The 24279-nt window shown below is 34.3% G+C and overlaps 3 protein-coding genes across 3 annotated transcripts; 1 reads left to right on the top strand and 2 right to left on the bottom strand.

The window, feature by feature from the left end:
* Positions 1-8797: 8797 nt before the first annotated feature.
* On the bottom strand, positions 8798-13179 carry LOC129947066 (structure-specific endonuclease subunit SLX4). Its single transcript, XM_056057501.1, has 8 exons — positions 13038-13179; positions 12283-12920; positions 11270-12109; positions 11125-11208; positions 11009-11056; positions 9351-10942; positions 9129-9281; positions 8798-9038 (listed from the first exon to the last, which is right to left on the bottom strand). Exons 1-8 carry the CDS (start codon positions 13103-13105, stop codon positions 8916-8918), a joined length of 3546 nt encoding a protein of 1181 aa, XP_055913476.1. The 5' UTR covers positions 13106-13179; the 3' UTR covers positions 8798-8915.
* On the bottom strand, positions 12959-13510 carry LOC129947070 (uncharacterized). Its single transcript, XM_056057505.1, has 2 exons — positions 13376-13510; positions 12959-13300 (listed from the first exon to the last, which is right to left on the bottom strand). The coding sequence occupies exons 1-2, from the start codon at positions 13501-13503 to the stop codon at positions 13129-13131; spliced, it is 300 nt and encodes a 99-aa protein (XP_055913480.1). The 5' UTR covers positions 13504-13510; the 3' UTR covers positions 12959-13128.
* Positions 13511-15084: 1574 nt separating this feature from the next.
* On the top strand, positions 15085-16701 carry LOC129947069 (cyclin-dependent kinase 8). The gene has a single exon (XM_056057504.1). The coding sequence runs from the start codon at positions 15204-15206 to the stop codon at positions 16581-16583; it is 1380 nt and encodes a 459-aa protein (XP_055913479.1). The 5' UTR covers positions 15085-15203; the 3' UTR covers positions 16584-16701.
* Positions 16702-24279: the final 7578 nt, after the last annotated feature.

Here is a 24279-nt window from a genome sequence, read left to right as displayed (position 1 = left end):
GGTATAGAGCTTATAGAATAACGCTGCACGGGCAATGGAGTCAAAAGCAAGTCCTCTGTAATTTGGCTAGTGAACCAAAACACATACCTTCTGGCCTTACAGGTTGCTCAACTCTAAGCAGCTCATCTACAGCTTGTTCCAAGGGATTTAAGGTAACTTGGGAGTATAAACCTGTTGAATAAATAAAAGTTTTTTTTTTTTAAATTCACATTACCTTCAACCTTGTGCCATTCTTTTCCATCTCAAGTAGGTGACCCAAGTGAGTTGAGGGTTGGAGCAAATTGGTCCCAAATTCTACAACACCTCTCGCTAGATTCGGGTTCGATTCCATCAGTTCGACTAGCTCTTTGAGACTTTGAACTGATTTTTATTAATTCTCTTTCAGCTGAATGAAAATGCATTGAATTATGTTACATTGTTTTATTTTCCGACATTTCTTTTACATAAGCTTCGACTTTTTCTCACACAATATGAACGTTCGACAAATAATAACACGAATGACGTTCAAATCAGATAACCTTCGATAAAGACAATAGAGTGAGATCAATCTTCGAAAAACGTATTACATTTAAGTCGAATCAACGGTTTTCAATTCGCCATCGCCAACAGTAATACAAATTTCTCACACTCACACGTTTATTCATTCGACTCGCCAATGGTAATAGGGGTATTCTTATACACTGAGTTACAAAAAAAGTGGCGCTGTCATACTTTATGATGTGTTATTATCCCTAGACTTGTGTACTGGGCACTCAGTGCCCAGTCCACTTTTCAAATTACTTTAAACATATGTTTTACTATTTTTTTGCCAATTAAATACTCATATAACGGAGCAAGAATTCTTTGACGAGAATTACTCTCGGTTCCTAGAGGAAGAAGAGGAGGGAGTTCACCACAATGAATCAGAAGATGACAGTGACAATGATGGAGATTTTTCCGATGCTAATGATCCAAATTATGAGCCAAATACAGCTTTGTTGGATACTCGCGTCACGCAAGCTGGTTTGGACATGGAAGCTAAAAGACAGTAGCAACAAGGCAACCGACATGACCACGAAGACGATGACCCTGTTGCACCTAACAGTGGGATGCAGTATGTTGCAAGGAATGTCAAATTCAATGATATTTGGTGGTCAATGCCAGACGAAAGCGAAAGCCAAAGAACAATAAGGAATAAAAATGAACGATTGAGACATGTTCCAAAATGTTCGTAATTGTTTTCGAGAAAGGCTGAGGTTTTCAAGTCTTTATGGCTGAATCACAAACACGCTTCAGCTTCAGCTTCACCTGACGTTTACGAGTTCAGCCATAGGAATTCAATGCATGCTATCACAATGGAGCTTCGACCTCACGTTTCGTTTGACAATCGTAAGAAAAAGAACATAATGTAACGTAATGTGACTCCAAACAGAAGCTATAGTTCAATTATCTGAACATTTGCTTTGTCTGACAGCTCATGCTCAACAGCTATACAAAAATGTCAACAAACAAAATATTTGCTTTTTGGAGGGATGAAATAATAGTCATTCAAAGCACCCTCGAAGCAGGTCAACCGTAACGCAGACGAAGCCGAAGCTGAAGCGTGTTTGTGATTCAGCCATTAGTTACACCAAATATTGTTCAAAATATAATGCTTGAAACGAACAGAAAAGCTAAGAAGACATGTGAAGAGAATCGGTTGTCCAGCAACCCAAAGCAAATGCGCAGATGGTATGACACATCTGAAGAAGAGATGTATGCTTACATGGCAATATTGTTATACGCTGGTGCTGAAAAAGCCTACGGGGTGGAAGCGAAGGATCTTTTCGATCAAACCAATATGCCATTCTACCGCGCAGTGATGTCTTTAGAAAGATTCGAACAAATACGACGTTTTATTCGTCAAACAAAAAACAAACAAACGTCGGACAAATTTTCGACAAAATTTTGTTATTCAAGGTGCATGCAGTTATCTAGTTACGCAAGTTATACAAAAAAATGTGCTCATGCTCTCAACGGCTAATCATGAGGACAAAATTGATGAGGTCACTAAAAAACCGGCTCTCATTATGGACTATAACTCAACAAAAGGTAGAGTTGACAGTTTACACCTGCAAGAGGAAGAGTAATCGGTGGCCAGTTACTTTATTTTACAACCTTTTGGATTGTGCAGGAGTTTCGTCTTACAGGATGTTTGATGTCTTTCAGCCCAATTGGTATACTATCAAGAAGAGATCGGAAAAGAGGAAAAAGTTTTTGAAGGAGTTGGCTTTAGAGCTTGCTGATAACCATATAAGAAATCGTATAGCTAAGCCATCTCTTCGAACAAATGTAAAAACAGCTATGAAACTAACAGGTTACGAAATCGAATCCGTAAAAACCGTACCGCAAATACGAATAAATAATATAAGGCAACGCTGTGATTCCTGCAAAAAAGAAAAAAAAAAGACAACAAAGCTACGGCTGTCTGCGATCTCTGTTATGTTGCAGCTTGGAGTAAACATTATGTAAGGGTGTTTGAGAAATGTTTTGTTGCCAAAACTACACCGGAAGCTGGGGAAACCGAAGAAGATGATAATTTTGATGAAGATTCACTTCCGTCAACTACAGCAGGTCCACCAGCTAAGCGCCAAAAAAAAAAGAAATACCACGTAATTTCAAGAATTTTGTTTTTATATATTTTCCTAATAAAAAAAATGTATTCAGTTTTTAAAAGTTTTTTTTTGTTTTTAATAAATAATATACAAACAAAAATTAATTTTTGTAAAAAAAAAATATATGTTTATTTGACACTTTCTAAGGAATTCATAGGAAAATCCTTCATGGGCACTCAGTGCCCAAGTACGCTAAAACTAGAAATTTTTAAGTACACGGGTCTAGGGTTTGATAATAAAAATTTTTGCCTCAAAGCCTACGAGATTGCCACCAAACAGCGGCGGTTGAAGTGTCCCACAGATACTTTATTTAGTGAGAGTGGTCACTTTGAATGCTTGAATGGTGGGGCGGGCGGCGTTTAATTGAAAGTGATCTGGTCGTATACCGAGACGAGCGAATGGAAATTTCTTGCCTTAAACAAGATTGAACAAAGGCCGACTAGGGTATATGTACAAGTTCTCTTTACTGATAAGTCCAGGTTTTATCTACGCTCACCAGATGGACGTAAAAGACTACGGAGAAGATCAGATGGAAGATACAAAGGTTACGTCATGGTGTGGGCAAGAATTTCCGTGCACGGAATAACTGGGCTGTGCATAATGGAATGAACGGTGAACTCCAATTATTACGTCACCAACATTTGGGAAGAATATGTGGTTCCTTTTACACTACTTATAGGTACAAATTTCTTGCTGATTTAAGACAATGCGAGACCTCAGGTACATTAAGGACTATTTGGAAGAAGTGCCATGATCCTAGACATGAATCCCATCGAACATATTTGGGATCAGCTGGAAAAAATGACAAGAAAGCGCCCTGCTCTTCCCGAGACGAATAAAAGCTTTTATAGATGTTAGTTGAGTAGTACCTATTACTTATTGAACAAAATCACATTTATTTTATGTTTTATTTAAAAGTTCTTCCCATTTGTTTATTTTGTACATGAATTAAATGTTAATTAAAATTAATTAAATGGTAATGAACAATACTGAGTTAAAAAATTTACATATTTGAAATTATTGCGAAATTTCAAGGTGCCCCAGTTTTTTTGTAACTCAGTGTATATTATCAAATATCATTGGTTTAATATAATACAAAAAATCTGTTATATATCTTCGTATTTTTGAATAGATAATTTTCCATTTGCTGTATTTTCTACTAGTGAACTTCACATTTTCTTTTTTTAAAGCAACTGGAACAATCATTTCTATACCACGTCATTAGCTAAAGAGACTATTAAGAAAATTATTTAATTATTTCAAACCTGGGATTCAAGGCAACTCAAACATAAATAAATTAAAATCTTGCAAAAAAATACTTTTTTTATAAGAAACAAAAGATTGAAAAGTGCGTTGAAACAGATTTTGACAGTAAGAGCTTGTTCAGAAAATCATTTATTTAAATCGGTTTATCAGGTCCTGAGAAAATTAAAAAAAGTAAATAATGGTTCCATGGGGTACCCTTTTGTTTAAGAAAAAAAATTAGAGACAATTTCTTAAAAATCTATCGGGCGGTTTTTTGACCTCATTATTTCTGAAGAATCTGCTTAATACCTTAATTTCCCGTTTGAACTCAATCGAAAATGTTTTAGGCTGTAGAGGAGATGACAGATAGACAGACGGGTGGAATCGTTGGTCCCAATTCTCTATCATCGTAATGTCATGTTTTTTTATTTTTAAATCCAGGATTAGTTGTTTTTTACGAATACAATATGTACTTGCAATAAAGTTCCTAGTCAAAATTGTTGAACCTGGTCTTGTGCCAGTGGACCCTAAAAAGAAGATGTCATTGCAAAAACTCTACACAGCCGTCATTTAGAAAAAAGAACCTTAAACAAATTATTGTAAACAATCACTTATATCTCGTTTCTGTAACCCAAAAAAAGCCTTTTTCTTTTAGCCACTAGGGTGGCCTACGAACTTTAAACAAACAAAAAAAAAACAAGTTCATATCAGCCTTGTCAGGAATTCCCTTGGAAATATTTTTCCCTAGGAATTTTTCTCTTCCCGGGATTAAGTTCCTACTATCGGGAATTCCTCGCGGAGTTCTTTTTCCTTGGGAACAAATTTTGCCAACATAAAAATAATAAAATTATTTTCAAACATAGTTTTGGAACGATTTAAAATTCAGTTCTTAGTGAAAAAAAATGTTTGTTTTCATCCTAGACAAATCCTTGATTAAAAATATCATTCATCAAACAACGATGTTTTTATTGTGTAAACGTTTCTCGAACTCGACCTTTGCTTTAACTTCGTGCATTCTCATCACTTCCATTTCAAGGTTGTGCCTTGAGGTTTCATCCAACATCTTCTTCTAAAACTCACTAATTTTGTCATTGGACTTGTAAGTTTTCTTGAAATGGTATTCCATTTCTTTTTGATGTCGCTTCATAGCCTCAAATGCCTCTTTAACCTTATAGCAGAGTTCTTTTTTTGTATTTCATTTTCTCGTTCCAAAGCGACGTTACAAGTTATGCCTTTTTGTGGATTTTTGTAGGACGATGAGTTGAAGTTCTGTTTTCACTGTTCAGCTGGGAGACCAAAAATTAAAGCACCTGGGCCAATTCTTCTAAGGCACAAATTCGTATTATAGTTTCCTCCACGCACTAAATTTATACTCCTTGTTTGGGCCTTCACCGGAGGAAGACATTGTCTTCCTCACGTACTTTTTTTTATCAAGCCATAGGTACCTTGAATTATTTTTGTTTAAGAAAATAAATCGTGGTTATCAACTTATCACCTCCTTTTTTCCATTTAGAAAAAGTTTTAGTTGGTGGGCCCAAACTGTTAATCATCTTCCTCAGATCTTTTTTTTGTGAAACCATTAGCAATATCTCGTTTTTTTGTTTCCATAAAACTAATTAAAACGTGAACTTAGTGAGTATTTATTCATTATTATTTTGTTGAGAATTGCTTACATTGGGCGCATTCACAAAGCTAGTGGCTACGTACATAGTCAAAATTCAACTAGTCTTGTAGATGCAAAACTATACTACAAATCTAGTCAATCCGAACTGTCATATTTTTGACAAATGCAAATATGTAAAATAAGAAACATTTTTGATTTGATAACTTTAACTTATCTTTTGTGTTTTGAAATTCAATAAAATCAAATTTAAGACACAATTTGAATGATTTATATTTGTATTTAAATATTGAACAATTTATTTCATTTTGAATTCGTGTGTCCTTACCGAGCAGCTGATTGTGAAACTTCAAAATCATTCTCCACTAACTTTGTAGCCTAATTTTTTAAACTACGTCGGAGGGGAAATTTCAACTACTTTTGGAGTTAGATTTAGCTAATCAGAATCCCTTGACTACGTAACCACTAGCTTTGTGAATGTGATCAATATCCAGCTAAAACATCATGGCTGAAACACAAACATGCTTCAGCTTCGGCTTCGTCTGCCGTTTACGAGTTCAGCCATAGGAATTCAATGCATGCTATCACAATGAAGCTTCTACCTCACGTTTCATTTGACAATCGTTAGAAAATAACGTTATGTTACGTAATGTGACTCCAAACGGAAGCTGAAAATTTGCTTTGTCTGACAGCTACACAGCTGTAAAAGTCAACAAACAAAATACATTTGCTTTTGGAGGGATTCCCATTGGTTTTTATAGGCTGTGTGAGCTACTTCCGCGATAAATTTAGCTTTTTCGATTTCAAAACTTATATTTTTTTATTTTAAGAAAAAATAAGAGCTGCTAATGATAGAAGTGCCATTCTAGAAGTGTCATATTGGAAATGTCATATTGGAAGTGTCATTCAAAGCAACCTCGAAGCGTTACGTTAGGCCTATAAAGCAGACGATGCCGAAGCATCGACACTACGTCGGAGGGGAAATTTCAACTACTTTTGTAGTTAGATTTAGCCAATCATAATCCCTTGACTACGTAGCCACTAGCTTTGTGAATGCGATCATTGTATGCTCCGCTTTCAATTCCGACAACTTAATAACGGGGAAATATTCAGAGTGAAAAACACAAGAATTTCCAATGAAAAAAAAGTTGCCGATAGGTATTTTTCCATAGGATTTTTTTTCCCAATTTCGAAAAATTAACGAAACCAATTTTTGCGAATATGGGAACAAATCCATTGGAAAAGAAGTTACCGATAACCCCAGTTATGTCCATTTCCCCCACATTTTAAAGAAGACATATTTTCAGTTAAAACAAGAATGGATTTGTCAAACTAAAGAACCTTATTTTACTGATTTTGAATTTCGATGAATGCCAAACAATTGACAACATTCCTGAAAATAGTTATCTTAACAGGCAACAATTCATTAGCTTACTACTACTTACTTACTACATTTGATTAATACAAATTGACTTTGCGTAGTTTTTCGGCTTCTTAAGTTATCTTCGTCAATCTTTATGATTAAAAAAGGGCCAAAATTATTATTTGAACAAGCTAAGCGGCGCAAATATAAAGTGGTGGTTATATACCTAAATAGCACACATTATTGTTAATTTTGATCTTTTATTAAATTCAAGTGAAAGGAGCATTTAAGGTTCATGTACATAAAGATTTTATTGCTTAAATTAAATTTCATATATTTCTTAATGTATTAGGAACCATAAGTTTTAGTTATTTCTCTAAGAAAATAGAGATAAGAACAACAGTTAGTAAACTTTTGTCATTATAGCTTGGACATTTAATGAGCACATGTGCTATAAAATTGAGTGTACCTTTTATTTCTTCATTTTACTTAATATTTAGTTAAAAAACCCTTGCTGTCAATCACGGCTTGACATCTTCTTGGCAGACTTTCCATCAATTTTCTGCACCGTGCTATTGGTCTTGAATACCAAGCATTTTTAATATTTTCCCACAATTCTTCAAAATGTTTGGGATGTTGACCTTCCAATTGGCGTTCAATGTCATACCACAGATTCTCAATGTCAATATTTTTTCCATCTGATCCGAATCTGCAGAACTTTGATTCATCACTCCAGAGCACGTTTTCCAAAAATTAAGAGGCTTTCTTAGGTGTTCCTTAGCAAACTGAATTCTGTACTTCATATTTTTTTTTGAGCCGAATGGTTTTTTCTGTGATATGCAGCCCCTTAATTGAATTTCATTCAACCGCCGCCCGATTGTCCGAGAAGGCACCGAAATACCGTTATGTAACTCAACATCAGATTTTATTTGGTTTGAAGTCTTGAAATGGGTCTGCGGTTAAAACTCTTTGTATTAAATGATCTTCTCTTAATGTGGTTTTTCTTGCACGTGAGGCTCTCGAAACGTTTTGTTAAGTTTCAAATGTCTCAAGGTGGTGAATTGCGTTGTAAACAAGCTTTCTTGAACAATTTAATAGCTCCAAAATTTCCGAAACCATATTTCCTTGAGCTTTCATCCCATTTATTATCTGCCTTTTATCCTCTGTGCAATGTGGTCATTTTCCCATGTCTATCATGTTTTTGTTTACAGACATTTTGTTTTAAATTCACGCATAAGCACTTACCGGCCAATTAATTAAAAAGAAAGTTTATATATTTATATGAATGTATATATATACATATATATTATATTATATATAGAATATGGATAATTCTGAGTGAAAGTTTCCTTGTGCTAATTAAATGACCAAGCATTAACAATGATCTTTGACTAGTTTTACATATAAAGCCCACATTTTAATACAAAAAATATGAAAAATCTAACGGTTTTATGCTCTCGGGGTTTCATTAGTTCAAACATCAAAGCAAAGAGAAACCCCGTTATTTTATGAGAAGAGCTGTGTTTTGTATGCAATTCACCATATAGGTGAAGTGTGCTATTTACGTGTCCACAACGGTAGATCAGTCTGATTATCGTATTGGTACCTATTTCTTAAACATGAAGTGGTAAAATCAGATTGTGGTAATATCCAAGTCATACAAATGTTTATAAAGTGCCAAAGCTTAGTAGTCTTTACTGCTCAAGTCGGTTACCTTCACCTTGCAAATACTCCTTTAAAAGGGATGGTCACTTTTAAGTTGACTTGAAAAACTTAGCCATATATTGCGTGTCATATCGTGTGTCACATCTATACGCAAGCACGAGAAACCTTATAAATTGGAAAAAGAGGCCATTACTTTGCTGCTTCCATATGTGAATTATCATCCCTATTAGCCACTTTTAAACTATAAATATTTAATACAGAGTTAAAAAATTATTCTACCAAAAATAAAATGTAAAAAAATCCCTTTTCTTTATTCTATTTACATACATAAATGCAAGCTTATTACAAAATATACATTTCAACTATTTATAAATTCTTTTTTTATTTCTTAATTTTTCTTTTTAACCTTCTGTCTTTTTTTGCGCACATGTCGATTACTAGCAGAATTTTCTGATTTTTTAACATCATACCGAAATATTATTGATCTTGAGTCAAAGAAGTATTTCATATCCTTCAAAGAAAAAATAAGAAATTGGTTAAATAAATGTTGAAACCTTGTCATCGCATCTGTACATTTATTTTTATACAGAAAATCTCTTACCTTGGGTTCGTAGCGATATCCAATACCCTTTAAAAAGAGATACACTTCTTGCAAATCAATTGGCTCATAATATAATATTGCTTCGTGTAGTTGAGTGTTGGATTTTAATAAATTATACCATGCAATGTGTAGAGGAAGTGGAGCCGTTGAAATCTTTTGAAAAAAAGAACACACACACAAATTGAAATTATAAGAAAACAAATGATAAAATCTCCATCTTACCTTTTTGCTTTTATTAGTTGGAAAAAAGTATTGTTCATCTTTAATTTCCATTGATGGAATTATATTCGATACAAGGACATGACCACAACAGTCTTTTAAGTTGAATTTGGAAGAACCACCTTCCGAAGCCACCCTTTCATTTACTTCGCTTTCATCATCGTTATCGTCACTTAAACTATCACCCCTTGCATCTTGCGTAAGCAAGTCAGAGTTTTGATCTGAATTCGCTTTTGAAGGCGACAAATCAGCCTCATCAACTAAACACGGATGTGTCTGATTGTAAATGTACTCCAAAATCTTTTCGGCTTGTTTTCGTTTCAATGGTTTGATGCCATATCTATAGAGCTTATCGAACAATGCTGATTCATCCATCGTAGAAAAGTTTGGCCTTCGTGCAACATCAACCGTTCGAACCAAATATATTCGACCATTGAACTCGAATTCTTGTGGTACTTCTTGATTAGTCTTTTCTGGAGTCACAACTTTATCATTTATGGTACCTGTCAGGAGTTGGGTCAAGCCAAAAGGCTTTTTATAAACTTTTTTAGTCGGACTTCCATAAATCAGTTTATCAATATCATCCAAATCGGAAAAACTGTCCTCTTCGCTTTTGGCAAATTCTTTGAACTTATTTGAACTTGAGAAGCGTTTAATTGGTGCTGAACTTTCTGTGGGTGAGTCTAAAAATGATTCAGATAAAGCTCGACGAATCTTTTTTGTGACGTTATTGGGAGTTTTTGGTGAACTCCTTGGTGTTCTGCGTGGTGTTTTCTTGGGAGTTTTAGTTGGAGTTTTGAACGGCGATTGTTCTTCGAGAATGCCGAATTCTGAACGTTTACTAAGATCCATCTCCAAAGAACTTACTGAATTATTAGGTTTCAATGACAAATTTAATTCAAAATCTTCGCTTTGTGTTGCCAGAGGTTGAGTGGCAGCTACAAAGTCAACAAATGAAAATTCTTGGTTGTCTTTTGAATTCGATTTAATACTAGTGTTGTTTGAGCTTTGCTCCTCTTTTAAATTCAACGATATGTCAGCCTTTCGAATGGAATAGTTAACTTCGTCATCGGACAATACAATACAGTCTATTGACTCTTCATCGTTTTGGGTTAAGTCAATCGAGTCTTCTTGATTATTTGACTTATTAAATGATATCGATTTGTTTGATTTATTTAATAAAATCGATTTAACAAAGTCATCGGATGTACTGCTCCCAAATGAAAACTCATTGTTTCTTTTGGTGGAAAATGATTTTTCCAGAACATTATTTTCCATGGATAAATCGGTTTCCTTAGGAGACTTAAATTGCATGACAAACGATGTTGAAGGTAAATCATCATTGGCGTCTTGATATTTTAAAACAGGAGATTTAAATTGCTTTTCAAAAGATGTTGAAGGTAAATCATCATTGGCGTCTTGATTTGTTAAAACAAGAGATTTAAAATGTGGACCAAAAGATGTTGAAGGTAAATCATCATTAGCGTTTAGATGTGTTAAAATAGGTGGTTCAGATGTTGGGAGAAGCTTGATAGAGTTTTGCGAACTTGTTTCACTTTCTTGTTGAGTCAAATCAATCGTTGCTAATAAAGAATCTGAATAAAGAAAAAAACAACAATTTCAAGTTTGTATTATGGTTAAAAATTTATAATCAAACTTACTGTGGTTTTTGTCACATGAATCTACTTTGGAGTCCGAAAAAGTCTTTACTAAATACAAAGTGGAGCATAAAGTAATTTAAAAAAATCATACATCTAGGCTTATTTACGAGACTTACCTTCATCGCTTGAAAATATATCGTAGGTTTCTATACCATCTCTGCTTACAGTAAATTTCAGTCTTTCCATATCACTTCCAACATCTTTAAATAAAGAGATTTTTGAAGAACATAAAAACGAGGTAAACTTTACACAAATTCTTACCTGTCTCCATTTCAACATCTGAGTCAGCGAATATATCAGGAGAGGTAGCTCTTATCGGTCTTAAACTAATCGAAGAGTTCATATCACTTCCCATATTCGAATTCATAGCCGATGAGGTTGTTGCATGCGTTGGTGTTATATCTGTTTGTTTAACGGTGTCCTCCATCCAATTCGTAATTCCTTCTACTTGATAATCCATGGAAGTCACCGAATCGATTGTATTTTGAAGATCTAGTGATTTGGGAGTTTTTCTACGACGTTGTTTAAAATCGCCGGGCACACTTATTGGTGACGGAAGTGATTGTTGTGAAAAATCTAATTTCTCATTAGTACTTGTGTCTCTCTTCGGAGAAGATAATACAGAAGCAACAGGTGGACTACTTTCATTGACGCGGACTTTCTTCAACACTGGACTTTCTAGTTGAGCAGCTTGTTCATTCAAGGAGCATTGGGAAGAAGATTTAGTATGAACGGGTGATCTATCACGTCCAGGTATTCGACGCATGTCCTTCAATAAATACCCAGGCTTTGTTTTAGATGGTTCAAATAGACTTAGTACATAAAAATCCACTGTATCCGATCTCTCACTTGATTCTGAGTGAACAATACGCTTTGATGGAACAAATGGTAATAAATTTGAATTGTGTACCGAATATTCAGGGACTTCTTCATCGAGCGATTCGAATTCATGCGACCCAAATTGAATTCTTAGAATTTCTTCAACCCTCTGATTGACTTTATCCAACTGGCGTTTAGAGCTTCTGAGTGTCAGCGGTGTGAATTTGTTTGCCCATTTATTTTTTCCTTTGCTTGCCTTATAAGCTGCCGCATAGTTGAAATCTAAAAAAAATGAAGCTAAGTATTGAGAAAAATGCTAAAGGTACTAAAATATTAAATAACAAAAATTTGCAATTTTTACTCAATTGTAATTTTAACTAATTTATGAAGAATTAAAAATAAATCTAAAGTGAGTTAGAAATGTTGATCTAACATATGTACTAGCTTTACAATACCTTCAGATTCAACAACATGGAAGCCGAACTTTTTCAACTTCTCTCTGATGCCATCATTCTTGTCCGGGACATTTGCTTCAACACCACTTGATCCTGAAACTTCGATTTCTGAACGGGATAGAGCTAATGCCATTTGCATTTCTTCCGGATTGATGTTATCGACCAGACAATGTTGAGCAGTCACATCTGAGAAAAGTTCTTCATTCTGGAAAAATGCGCTTTTGATGGTTTGTTGCTTCTTCGATTTTGGTTTCGCTTTCGCTCTAGGCTTCGCATTTGTTTTTGTCTTTCCTTTGATTTTTGGTGCGACTTTGACTGATTGGGCAGGAGTTTCGAAATCATTAGTTCTTCTTGGGCCTGTATCTGATACTGGCTTCATGCGCAACTCTTTTGGATGAAACGTCTTTAGTATAGTTCGAGTGGATCGTCTGGCTTTGTCACTGTCAGTTAACTTGTCGCCGTCGTCGTCACATTTTTCAATTGGTGATGGCATAGGTGGAGAGTATTCTATTGGAGACGGCATTGATTCTGAGCATTCCATCAACTCTTCCTTATCTTCTTCATCTTGGAGAGCATTCTTATCAAGGTCAGATGTGAAAAAGTGAGATTTAATTGTTGCAACTCTATTGAGTCCATTTCTGTGAAACAGGATATGGTGAAATAATAAGACACTAGGTTTCTTTCAATTTACTACATTAAAATGTTTTTATTTAAAACTATATTCTAAGAACTAATAGACAAGTATTTTTAAGTACCGTGGGTCATTTTTGGTTTCTGTACTGGGTAACCGGAGTTTCTTAAAATTAGCTTTTCTCGTATTCATGTTAATGGTTGTTTTTTTTGTTCTTATTGTTTTGATTCCAACTCTTTCTTTTCTTCGATCATTTTAAGAATCTCTTCGCCTCGTCTAGGAGCAGCATTCATATTAAATAGTTGCTTCCGATCACGTTCCTCTTCGGTTTCCGTGCACAATTCTTTGACTAATTTTTCGTTAGCTACACGGAAGATTGGAGTGTAACTGAAAGTAATTTTGAAAAAAGAAAATGACATTCAAGTCTTGATTTATAAACAATTAAGAAACAAAAGTTCTTACGCAAAAGCAGCAAAAGTCGCAATTCCTGCTAAAATTATACCAGCGGCAAAACGATTTCGATAGTGGAAAGATGGTGTTCCTTTGGTTTGTCTGGGTTTTCTTCTTGTGATGTCTGTATTAGGATCCATGCCAGACAATATTGTTATTCTATTAAAATAAAATTATGCTTTAAAACCCATTTTTTTTTAGAAAGGAATTGGTTAATTTACGAAAAAGTTGGTTATTGTTTTTTTGTGTGGTGTGAGTTTTTAAAGGACAAGTGAACTGTCAAAATGGATTTTGGCAGCTTTCAGTTTTGTTTTAGAGGTGCGTTCGGCAATATGACATATGACAATCTGTTGGATGCATGTTGAAAATTGCAGTTCTGTGGTGAATATAATGGATTTGGTGAAACTTATGCAACTTACATTCCGATTGTCCAGAGGAAAACATTGACGTCAATTATAGTATTCATTAAATATGTTGTGGAAGATTCAAATGTCAAATTCGATGTATATACCATAGTAAATCACTCTGAATCCATCCACAACTCATTCATAGGATTTTTAACAGACATGATCAAAAAACATTACAAAATTAAATAAATCATACAAGTACAAAATACAAAAGCATGTCCGTTAGATTTATTAAATTTTAAGTCTTGAACGATATGCTGTGTTCCACCATACAATTGAAAGCAATTGGCAATGAGCATCAAAGGTATGGCGTGATTGGCCAGCTCCTAAAAAAGAGCCGTGCAACTAAGGCTAGGGGCGCACATGCAATTTTTAGTTTGGAAACTGGTTGGTTTCTAAACTGAGCACTATAGACTTATATGAGAGGCCGCGCACATGCAGTAACCATTCTGTCGCTCATTCGAGCAACTTTTTAGTTTGTGCTTTGACACAAACTAGACGATCATCTCGAACTAATTTCTTAGTTTGTGTCACAAGGAATTTTATAGGTAACTGCACGAACATACAACTAAATCGTTGAATAATTTTCTGTAAGTGCAAGAGAGAGAAAAATGTAGTCAGAGCGAATAAGTGTTTCCTCTGCATTGGTTTATTTCGTTGATTACCTTCGGAGTTGCTTATGTGCGCGATGCAACTAACGATCGAACTATTTGGTTTTGAAAAAGTTGCATGTGCGCGCCTAGCCTAACGCAACTTTATTGGAAAATTGACTCGAAAGTCATTCAAGTAAATATTCCCTTATTGTTTTAAAATATGATCTTCTCGTTCTTTTTTTAAATTCAACGGAAAACTAACTTTGTGGCATAGTTTAAATTTAATTTCTTGTTTAATTTAAACCTTGGAAAAAGTGCTATTTCATTGCCACACAAAGCAATGAATGTGTTGCTTGTTTGAGCAGTATTTTTATTGATAATAATTTGTTTGATATTTTCTATGTAAATAAATGGCGAAGCTAACTTCGTTTAAATTTGTGTTCAATGAATGTAGTTGACTGCAAGCCTTTGTTTTGCGTGAACGTATCCAATATAAACTGTTCTATAAATGAAATCAAGGATATAAAAGTTTTTCGAAACTGATAGCAGCTAACTTTCTAGTGAAACTTCTAACCTTCTTCCAGAGTGAACGCAACACTTATTAAAATTACATTTTAAATTTTCTCAGCCTGTGAACACTTGTCTTGTCAGTTTTAGAAGTTCTGTTTTTACGATGACAATGGTGAATTTGCTTTTTGCAAGCTGTCACCTGTCACTGGCCATCACTGTCACCATCTCAAGAACGTAAACAAAATTTAACAAATTAAAAATTTATACAAAGTTCATGGAAAAAAACTAATTTTAAATTTACAATCAATAATTCATTTTAATTAAAACATCATGGACTACGATTTCAAAATGAAAACCCAAATGGAAAGAACCAAAGTAGAAGATTTATTCAACTACGAAGGTTGCAAAGTCGGTCGAGGTACCTACGGGCATGTATATAAAGCAAAGAGAAAAGATGCCAGCGATGGAAAGGAATACGCCTTGAAGCAAATCGATGGAACTGGTTTGTCCATGTCCGCGTGTCGTGAAATTGCATTACTACGTGAATTGAAGCATTCGAATGTGATCACTTTGATTCGGGTGTTTCTGTCTCACAACGATCGAAAAGTGTTCCTTTTGATTGACTATGCCGAACATGATCTTTGGCACATCATTAAATTCCATAGAGCTGCCAAAGCAGCCAAAAAGCAAGTTGTAGTTCCTCGGGGAATGGTTAAGAGTTTGCTGTATCAGATTCTCGATGGAATTCACTACTTACATAGCAATTGGGTTCTTCATCGGGATTTGAAACCAGCAAATATTTTGGTTATGGGCGATGGAAACGAACGTGGACGTGTTAAAATTGCCGATATGGGTTTTGCACGGCTTTTTAATGCACCACTTAAGCCATTGGCCGATTTGGATCCGGTGGTGGTTACATTTTGGTACCGCGCACCAGAGTTGCTTCTGGGCGCACGTCATTACACCAAAGCCATTGACATCTGGGCCATCGGATGCATCTTCGCTGAACTTCTCACCTCAGAGCCAATATTCCACTGTCGCCAAGAAGATATAAAGACTTCCAATCCCTATCATCACGATCAGTTAGATCGGATTTTCAATGTGATGGGATTTCCACAAGACAAAGACTGGGAGGACATCAAAAAGATGCCGGAACATCACACCCTGATCAAGGACTTCAAACGTTCAAGTTATTCTAATTGCTCCCTGGCCAAATACATGGAGCGCCATAAGATCAAACCCGAAAGTAAAGCGTTCCATTTGCTGCAAAAACTCCTGTTGATGGATCCAAATAGGCGTATCACTTCGGAGCAAGCCATGCAGGATCCCTATTTCCAAGAGGATCCCGTTCCCACCCAAGACGTCTTTGCCGGTTGCCCAATTCCCTATCCAAAACGTGAATTCCTTACCGATGACGATCAGGAAGATAAATCTGATAACAAACGACAACAGCAGCAACAACAACAGCAGCAACAGCAACAACAACAGCAGCAGCAACAACAGCAGCAGCAACAACAACAGCAGCAACAGCAACAACAACAACAGCAGCAACAACAAGCAAATCAACATCATGAACCGAATAGTAAGAGAGTTCGGTTATCCGGACCTGGACAACAGCAAGGCCAAGTAAATCAGGGACAAGAATTCCATCATCAGACTTCACAACAGATGATGTTCAATCAGCAGCAGAATAATTTTCAGCGTTTTTAAACACGCCACGAAGGTTATCATCCTCGTATAGTATTTTATTTGAACTAATGTTAAAATATGCCTTGTAGGCATTTTTAGAGTTAAATGATAATAAAGTTATTTTATAAGACACATGAAATTCTAATTCTTTGAGAAAATTGAAAAAAGCAGCGTAGCAGTGGCATGAACAATTCGCGACCACCAAAAGTAACTTTACTGCCAATTGTACGAGTATTAAGGCTGAAATATTTGAAGGGGAGAATGCAATTGGCTAATTTTGCAGAATTATAAAAATTACGGCGGTATTCGAGTGACGTAATTGTTTCGGTTATAGTTTTATCGCCTATCATTTTCAAAGCTCTTTTTTGGATCCTGTTTAAAATACTTAAAACTTTTTTTAGGAGCACATGCCCAAATATTCGAGTTATACTAAAGTCTTGGACGAATGAAGGCTTTTGTAAATCACAGCCAGATAAGAAGGGGTGACAAATTTCTTGAACCTTTCGAGAAATCCAAGAACCTGGCAGTATTTTTGGCAATATCCAATATAGGATCATTTTATAAAAGGTGATCTGTGATACACATATCGAGTACTGAAAGTTGATGAGTTTCCTGTATTCAAGTACCACTTATGTGAGTTACGCTTTAACGACACGAGACCTGCTGCCTTGTAATCTTATATCTTATGCTGGGAGGTCTTAAAAAAGTGTTAAGGGTATTTTTTTCCTACAATCAAAAAAGCAAAAACTATATGCTCTGCACTAAAAATTAGTTTAGCTGTTCTACTTTTCAATAACCTTTTACTATGCAAACATTTGGTAGAATGTATAAAACTACTCCCAAGATTTAATAAAATATACCAATAGCAAAAGCTGATCGAGTGAGTTTGATATATGTATGTATCTTAGATAGAGCTATCGCCTCGAATAACAATATTGTATTTTTTAACAACTATTTAGTTTTTCCGTTTTTTGACCCCTAAAGGCCTAAATACATGTAGGTAATGTAAAACTTTGATGATGTCCAAAAAATAGCAATGGAGATTTAAAAAAAATATATATAATTGCGTATACGCCGTGTGTACATTCCTAATTCTTATTGAAACCATCTATGGCAGCCAGACTCAACCTGCGGCCCGCTTATAAAAGTTGGCCCGCAGCGTGGTTTAATAAATTCTTAAAATATCGAGTGACTGCAAAAAAACGTAATTAAAATATATTCTTTTGAGTTTTCAAAATGGAAGCAACACTAGAACGTACATCAGCGGAAAAGTGGACATCGTGTTTTTTCAAAAATATATTCTAGATGTCACTCCTTTCAACGCCATGAAAAGTTTTCACGACTAAATAAATAAATAATAAATTTCACTGAGTATTCCATATTTTTTTTTTGCCATTGCGAAATTCTATTGGAATCATTTTATTCAAATTTTGAATGTAAAATTCATAAACACAGCAGTCCAGGCATAATAAGCCAAGGAAACTATTTTGCCGACATACCTCGTTTCAGTTAGTGCGGTTGCAGTGAATTTTAGTTATTAAAGAATAATTGCAGGAATTTCTTCGAAACTAAAACGAAATATATCTGATGAAAATCGATAATTTCAAGACAAATGGAAAACAGAATATTTTGTTGTGCCAAGCAAAAACAACGCGGCTACCTGTTTAAAATGCCGTGAAAATGTTATTTTAAAAAAGTATATTGGTCGTCATTTTACCACAAAACACAAATCTTTCAACAAAACTTATCCCCCTGGAACACAATTGAGAAGTGAGAAATTAACTTTAAAAAGGTCATAACAACAGCAACAAAATGTGAAGTCCGTGGCTTTATCTCAAGACTCGGTGGTAACTAAGGAATCTTAAGAAATTTGCTATGGTCTTGGTAAGCACATCAAACCGGTCACCGATGCAGACATTTTCAAAGAATGTTTCGTCTGTGCTCCCGATCTACCGTTTGATAAATTTGGCTACAAAAAACAAACATTGTTTGAAATTTTAGCAACATCTGTCTGATATTATAGCACCATCTCAATGCTCGGTGTTTGTTAGATATTGCACAGAACAGAATTTAAGCTTCGAAGAATTTTTCAAATTCCTTCCGATAAAAGGTCAGACCCGGGGAATAGATTATCTTGATACAATTTTAAATTTTCTAGAACAGAATGACATTGATATTAAGAAAATCGTGGGTGTATGTAGATATGGCTGTCCATCCATGACTGGATCTGAAAATGGATTTATAATTTTGTTTAAAAAAAATATAATTTGACAAATTTAATTACATTTCATTGCATTATTCATCAAGAAAACTTGGCAGCACGGATTATCAATTTAAAAATCGATGCTGCGATGAAGATTGTAATAGATATTATGAATTATATCTGAGCAAAAGAATTAAACCAGAGAAGTGAGGTTCTTTTGCATACCTCTGTGCGATGGGAAGAGTTTTGGAGTTTTTTTCCTTGCGCCACGAAATAATCCAATTCTAACAATATAATAAAAAAAGTTTACCCAGAATTGCAAGATGATCAATGTTGGTGTCTTTTAGCATTTGTATGCGATATCACAGGAAATCGAAATTTACAAGGACAAACATAACATAAATTTACAGATGGCAAGTTAAATATTTGCTTTTGAAGAAAACAAAATAAATAAATTGGGTGGCGCAACAGTCCGTTGTGAACCAGGGCCTAGTGACTTACAAATCGCAACCATTCCTGTGTGCGAGTTCTGTTGTCAGTTGAATTACTTACAGCCCTATTGTGGCTATCAAATATTAATTATTTGATAATTGATAAGTTCTATCAATATATTGATAATTTGGTATTATGAGTATCAAATGATAATTTTTCACCCATTGTGAATACTAATCAATATACGATTGTGAATAGGTTTTGTTTGGTGTTTGACGTTTGTCATTTGTGTTGAGTTCTTGTGTTTTGGTCTATAAATAATTTCGGCGGAATAATGTAAGTTGTTTTCATTAAATAAATTCATGAATTTATAATTTATCCAGTATATTCCATAAAAACTACAAAAAAAAACCTTTTATAAATGGTATTTAAATTACAATTCTTTACCATTTACGAATATTTGATACATTTGTCAACGAAGATTTTGTAGCTGATAGAATATTTGATGGGTATCTGCCCTATTATGGTTATCAAATATCAACACGATATTTGATAAAAGTTGATAATTATCAACAAAATCAATGAATCGGTATTATAGTGATCAATTATCAATATTTTTGATAAATAGTGAATTAAAAGATCTATTGTGAATAGATTTATTGATAAACTCGGTATTACGGCTATCAAACATATTGATACTCATCAAATATTCTATCAGCTACAAAATCTTCGTTGACAAATGTATCAAATATTCGTAAATGGTAAAGAATTGTAATTTAAATGCGATTTATAAGTTTTTTTTTATAGTTTTTATTGAATATACAAATTGAAGAACGAAATGCATTCACCAGAATTGTTGTTTGAAGGCATAAACTGAGGAACGAAGGTTTATCGTGCAAGCTAAAAAAATATTATTACGAGATGCTTCAAACCCACTGGACAAATTATAATTTCATGAATTAAAATAAGCAAATTAAACTTGGTAGGTATTACGGCTGTCAAATCCTCAGGATTTTCCTCCATTACTTCCACAAACCTTTCTATTTGTTTTCTGTTGCTAACTACTCTACTCCTAAATAAACAAAATATTAAGAAAAAATTCATTCCGCCGATATTATTTATAGACCAAAACACAAGAACTTAACACAAATGACAAACGTCAAACACCAAACAAAACCTATTCGCAATCGTATGTTGATTAGTATTCACAATGGATAAAAAATCATCATTTGATACTCATAATACCAAATTATCAATAAATTGATACAAGTTATCAGTTATCAAATAATTGATAGTTGATAGCCATAATAGGGCTATATGAATATGTTTGATAGTCGTAATACCGAGTTTATCAATAAAGCTATTCACAATAGATCTTTTAATTCATTATTTATCAAAAATATTGATAATTGATCACCATAATACCGATTCATTAATTTTGTTGATAATTATCAACTATTATCAAATATCGTGTTGATATTTGGATAACCATAATAAGGCTGTTAACAGCACTGTCAAAAGAATTTGAAAAAAGTTTTCATGATATCAGAAAAATAAAAAAAATGCTTAACGCTTGTAGAAAACCCATGGCATCTGGAAACAACGACTATCTCACAAGTGGCTTCTGTTTTAAATCAAGATAAGGCAAAGTTTTTGATCGAATTTAAAAACGATTCAAATCATGAAGCTCTGTTTAAAACCCTTTGTTGACCGACGGTACTTTGAAGTACCACAATGTTTTACATGAACTAAAAACTATATAGCGGTAAATTTTGGTTCTGTTGACCAACGGTACTTACAAGTACCATAATAATCTCTCTACATTTTGGTGTTTGTGATTTTTTAATTTATTTTAGTGAGTGTTATAACTGTTTCTTTAATAGATATTAAGACTTAGAAGAGAGTAGTTTTAGTTTATTTTTGCGTTTGAAGATCTTAGTTGGCTTGGTAGCTTTCGTATTTTTTTTTTAAATTTATAAGCTTATCTGCATATCTAACTTTCTAAAAAACAATATATCAATTGAATTTATAAATATTTTTTATATATTTTCGACAAAAAGTAAAAGTGGACTGGTAAGTACCGTCGGGCTGGGGAGTGTGTTTGTGGTGTTTTGCAGTGATACAATTTTCATATAGGTATATCCAGATAAATTGAATTATGTCGGGTGTAAAGAATGTTTTATTCAAAGATGATGAAATGTTGGCTATGGTTGAAGATTTGCCATCAGATAATAATGAAAACACTGATCTTGAAGATAATGATGAAGTGGATTTACTAACGATACGTTGAAGAATACGCGCTAGAGCCGAACTCAATATGAAACCTAATGAAGCTGTGCTTCAAGATCAGCTTGAAGACCTACCGGGTGAGGAAATTTCAGACAATCGTCCGGGATGTAGCCATTGGAAGAAAAATATACGCGAAGACGAAAAACATCGCCAATGGAAAGCTAAGGATAGTGTTTCACAAATTCCTGAATTCTCATTACCCGAGGGTCCTGTTCCTGGTCTGTTTGAAAGCTGCGTATGATCGAAATATGTTTTGTTAACTCCTTTATCGTTCACGGCCAAATGAATGAAAAAATATCTCTTCTGGAGTACAAAAGATGTGTCACCCTTGGACTTTTAACACAAAAGGATTTACCTGTTGACAAACGGAGTCTGAGCAGAAAATCTAATAATGACGAGCCTGCGCAATGCACCAAAAAACGAAGGGGCAAAGGAGAATCCGTTTCAAAGGACGTGCGACTGGGAAACCTAGGTGTTCCCTGGCCAAAATTTGTTGAAACACGGGGAAGATGCGAAGTCTGTACCATAAACAAAATACAATCAAAACCTCATTCAAAATGCAGTCATTGCAATATTTACCTTTGCTGCAATGATAAAAAAAATTGTTTTACTCTGTACCATGGAATTAATTTCGGAAAATAATGTGTGTGCATACATTCCATTTTATATTGAAATAGAAACGAAAATAAATTTTAATTTCTAAATACTTTTTTTTTGTACCCTACAGCCCCACGGTACTATCATCTATGGTCCTTTGAGGGCCTTGGAAGAAAAAAAAATGAGCTATACTTTTTAAGAAACCCTAAATTTAAAAACATATCGACAAAAAAATATTTTGTGTACCATTTTTAATAGCTTGGTCAACAAAGGGGGAAAAAAGACGAATTGAATAGAATTTTGGAAAATCGTTCCCGCAAAATATGCAATCGTCAAAAGAAGTTCACAGATTCTGCCGACATTATTTGGATCTACGTTTGTTTGCGAATCTTCGTTTTCCAGCATACAATATGCAAAAAATATTTACCGAAACAAACTTACGGACTCCCATCTAGATGATGTCATTAGGTTGACATGCAGCAACAAGTCAGGTCTAAATAAAGTTTTGAAAATGTGTTCTCAATTTCAAAAATTACATTAAAATATTTTCAATAAATAAATAAATACATAACGTTTGTATATGTATGCACATTAAAATGAGTATTATTATTTACGATGAAAAAATTTCTTGTGACCCGGGGTTGCGGTACAAAATTATCAATGTGGCACAATAAAAGAAAAGGTTGAATATGGCTGATCTATGGCATAGTTTTGTCAATTGAATTTGTATGAATTATATAAATGATTCAGGGCAAGTTCTCTCTAGCGTATATTTATTTATTGGTTTCCTTTTTTTAGTATTATTTCTGTTGGACGGAACGGACAAACGTTTTTCAGCTTTGTTATAAATTTTTAAAATTATGGAAATGAGTCATTTGAAATAACTAGACTATCATAACCAACATAAATAAATACCTATAAATAAACACGATGTGTATTGTGAATATAGGTCATTTAGATCTCTAAGTAAAGAATCTGGTTTCGTACTTAAATCTATGCTACCTGTCAGTTCAGTAAATTTTAATTTTATTAAAAAATGCAGGCAATACCGCCTGTTTTTGAGATCTATGATATGGTTGTGAGTTCTATTAACTTAAAATACGAGTATAGTAAAAGTTATGCTTTTGTAGACTGCAACTAAAAACACCATTCAACTGTTTCACATCGCCACTAACGAACTATGCAGTGATTCAAATATGTTCCTATGAAGGGATGGTGATATAATTAATTTATATAAGAGTTAAGTTATAAAATATGATACCAAGAATACATTTTTATCTTTCTTTATATGAAATTAAATGGTTTTATGTAACTGGTGTCTTTCACTCAAAGTTGTTGTTTTGATTATTTCCTTGCCCAGAATTATTCATCCAGACGAAACGACTATTTCCAATGATACAATTTAATCGCGTGACTAATAAACAGATGGTTGCAAAACGTGCCACAAACTAAGGAGTTGCCACATGTTCTCGAATGAATGAATGTTGTTCCGTTAGCTTCAACAAAACGCCCAATAATAGACACTAGGCGTTTTTATTGGTAAATTTATACGCAGCGCAGCAAAATCTTTTACACTAAACAACAACAAAAAAATAGTGTGGATAAATAAGGCAGTAAAAATAGTACATATAAATAGTTCAGATAAAGTTTTGGAATGCTTGGAATAGAATGACACTTCATCCAGTTCCAGAAGTATTTTTTACTTAAAGGTTGGCAGGATTTTATTATTTGTTGCGTTGACTACTTGACAATTGACATCGCACAAAAATCATAAATAATCACAGTGCTATCTCTAAATTTTTTGACGTGTGATGTGTGTTAGGACTCGACCAAAACCAAAGCGAAACGTTTGATGCGAAAACAAAACTTTCGTCATTGGTCGGGTTTAAAGGCACTCCCAAACCAACGCGAAAGTGGCAAATTCGCCGCGGCATTGTTTATTTGTCATTTTTGTTATCATTGTGAATGATTCGGCCTGATTCGCTTCGCGTCAGTTATCGAAATGTAAGTTTATTTTTAGAAGAGAAAGTTTAATTGTGGCGCTGAATGTATCGCGTTGATTTGTCCCCTTTCACACAGGAAAACTGAGTTGCCAGGAACTGGGAGCTTGTAGGCAAGACGGGCTTACAGGGAAGGACAAAATCTCCCCTCACAAGCTTATTTTGGCTTTTAGTGCCTGTCTACATTGGATTTTTA

Source organism: Eupeodes corollae, chromosome 2 (genome assembly GCF_945859685.1).
Source record: "Eupeodes corollae chromosome 2, idEupCoro1.1, whole genome shotgun sequence".
Lineage (NCBI taxonomy): Eukaryota > Metazoa > Arthropoda > Insecta > Diptera > Syrphidae > Eupeodes > Eupeodes corollae.
Note: the sequence above shows the minus strand (reverse complement) of the source record. Positions and strands in the feature narration are given on the sequence as shown.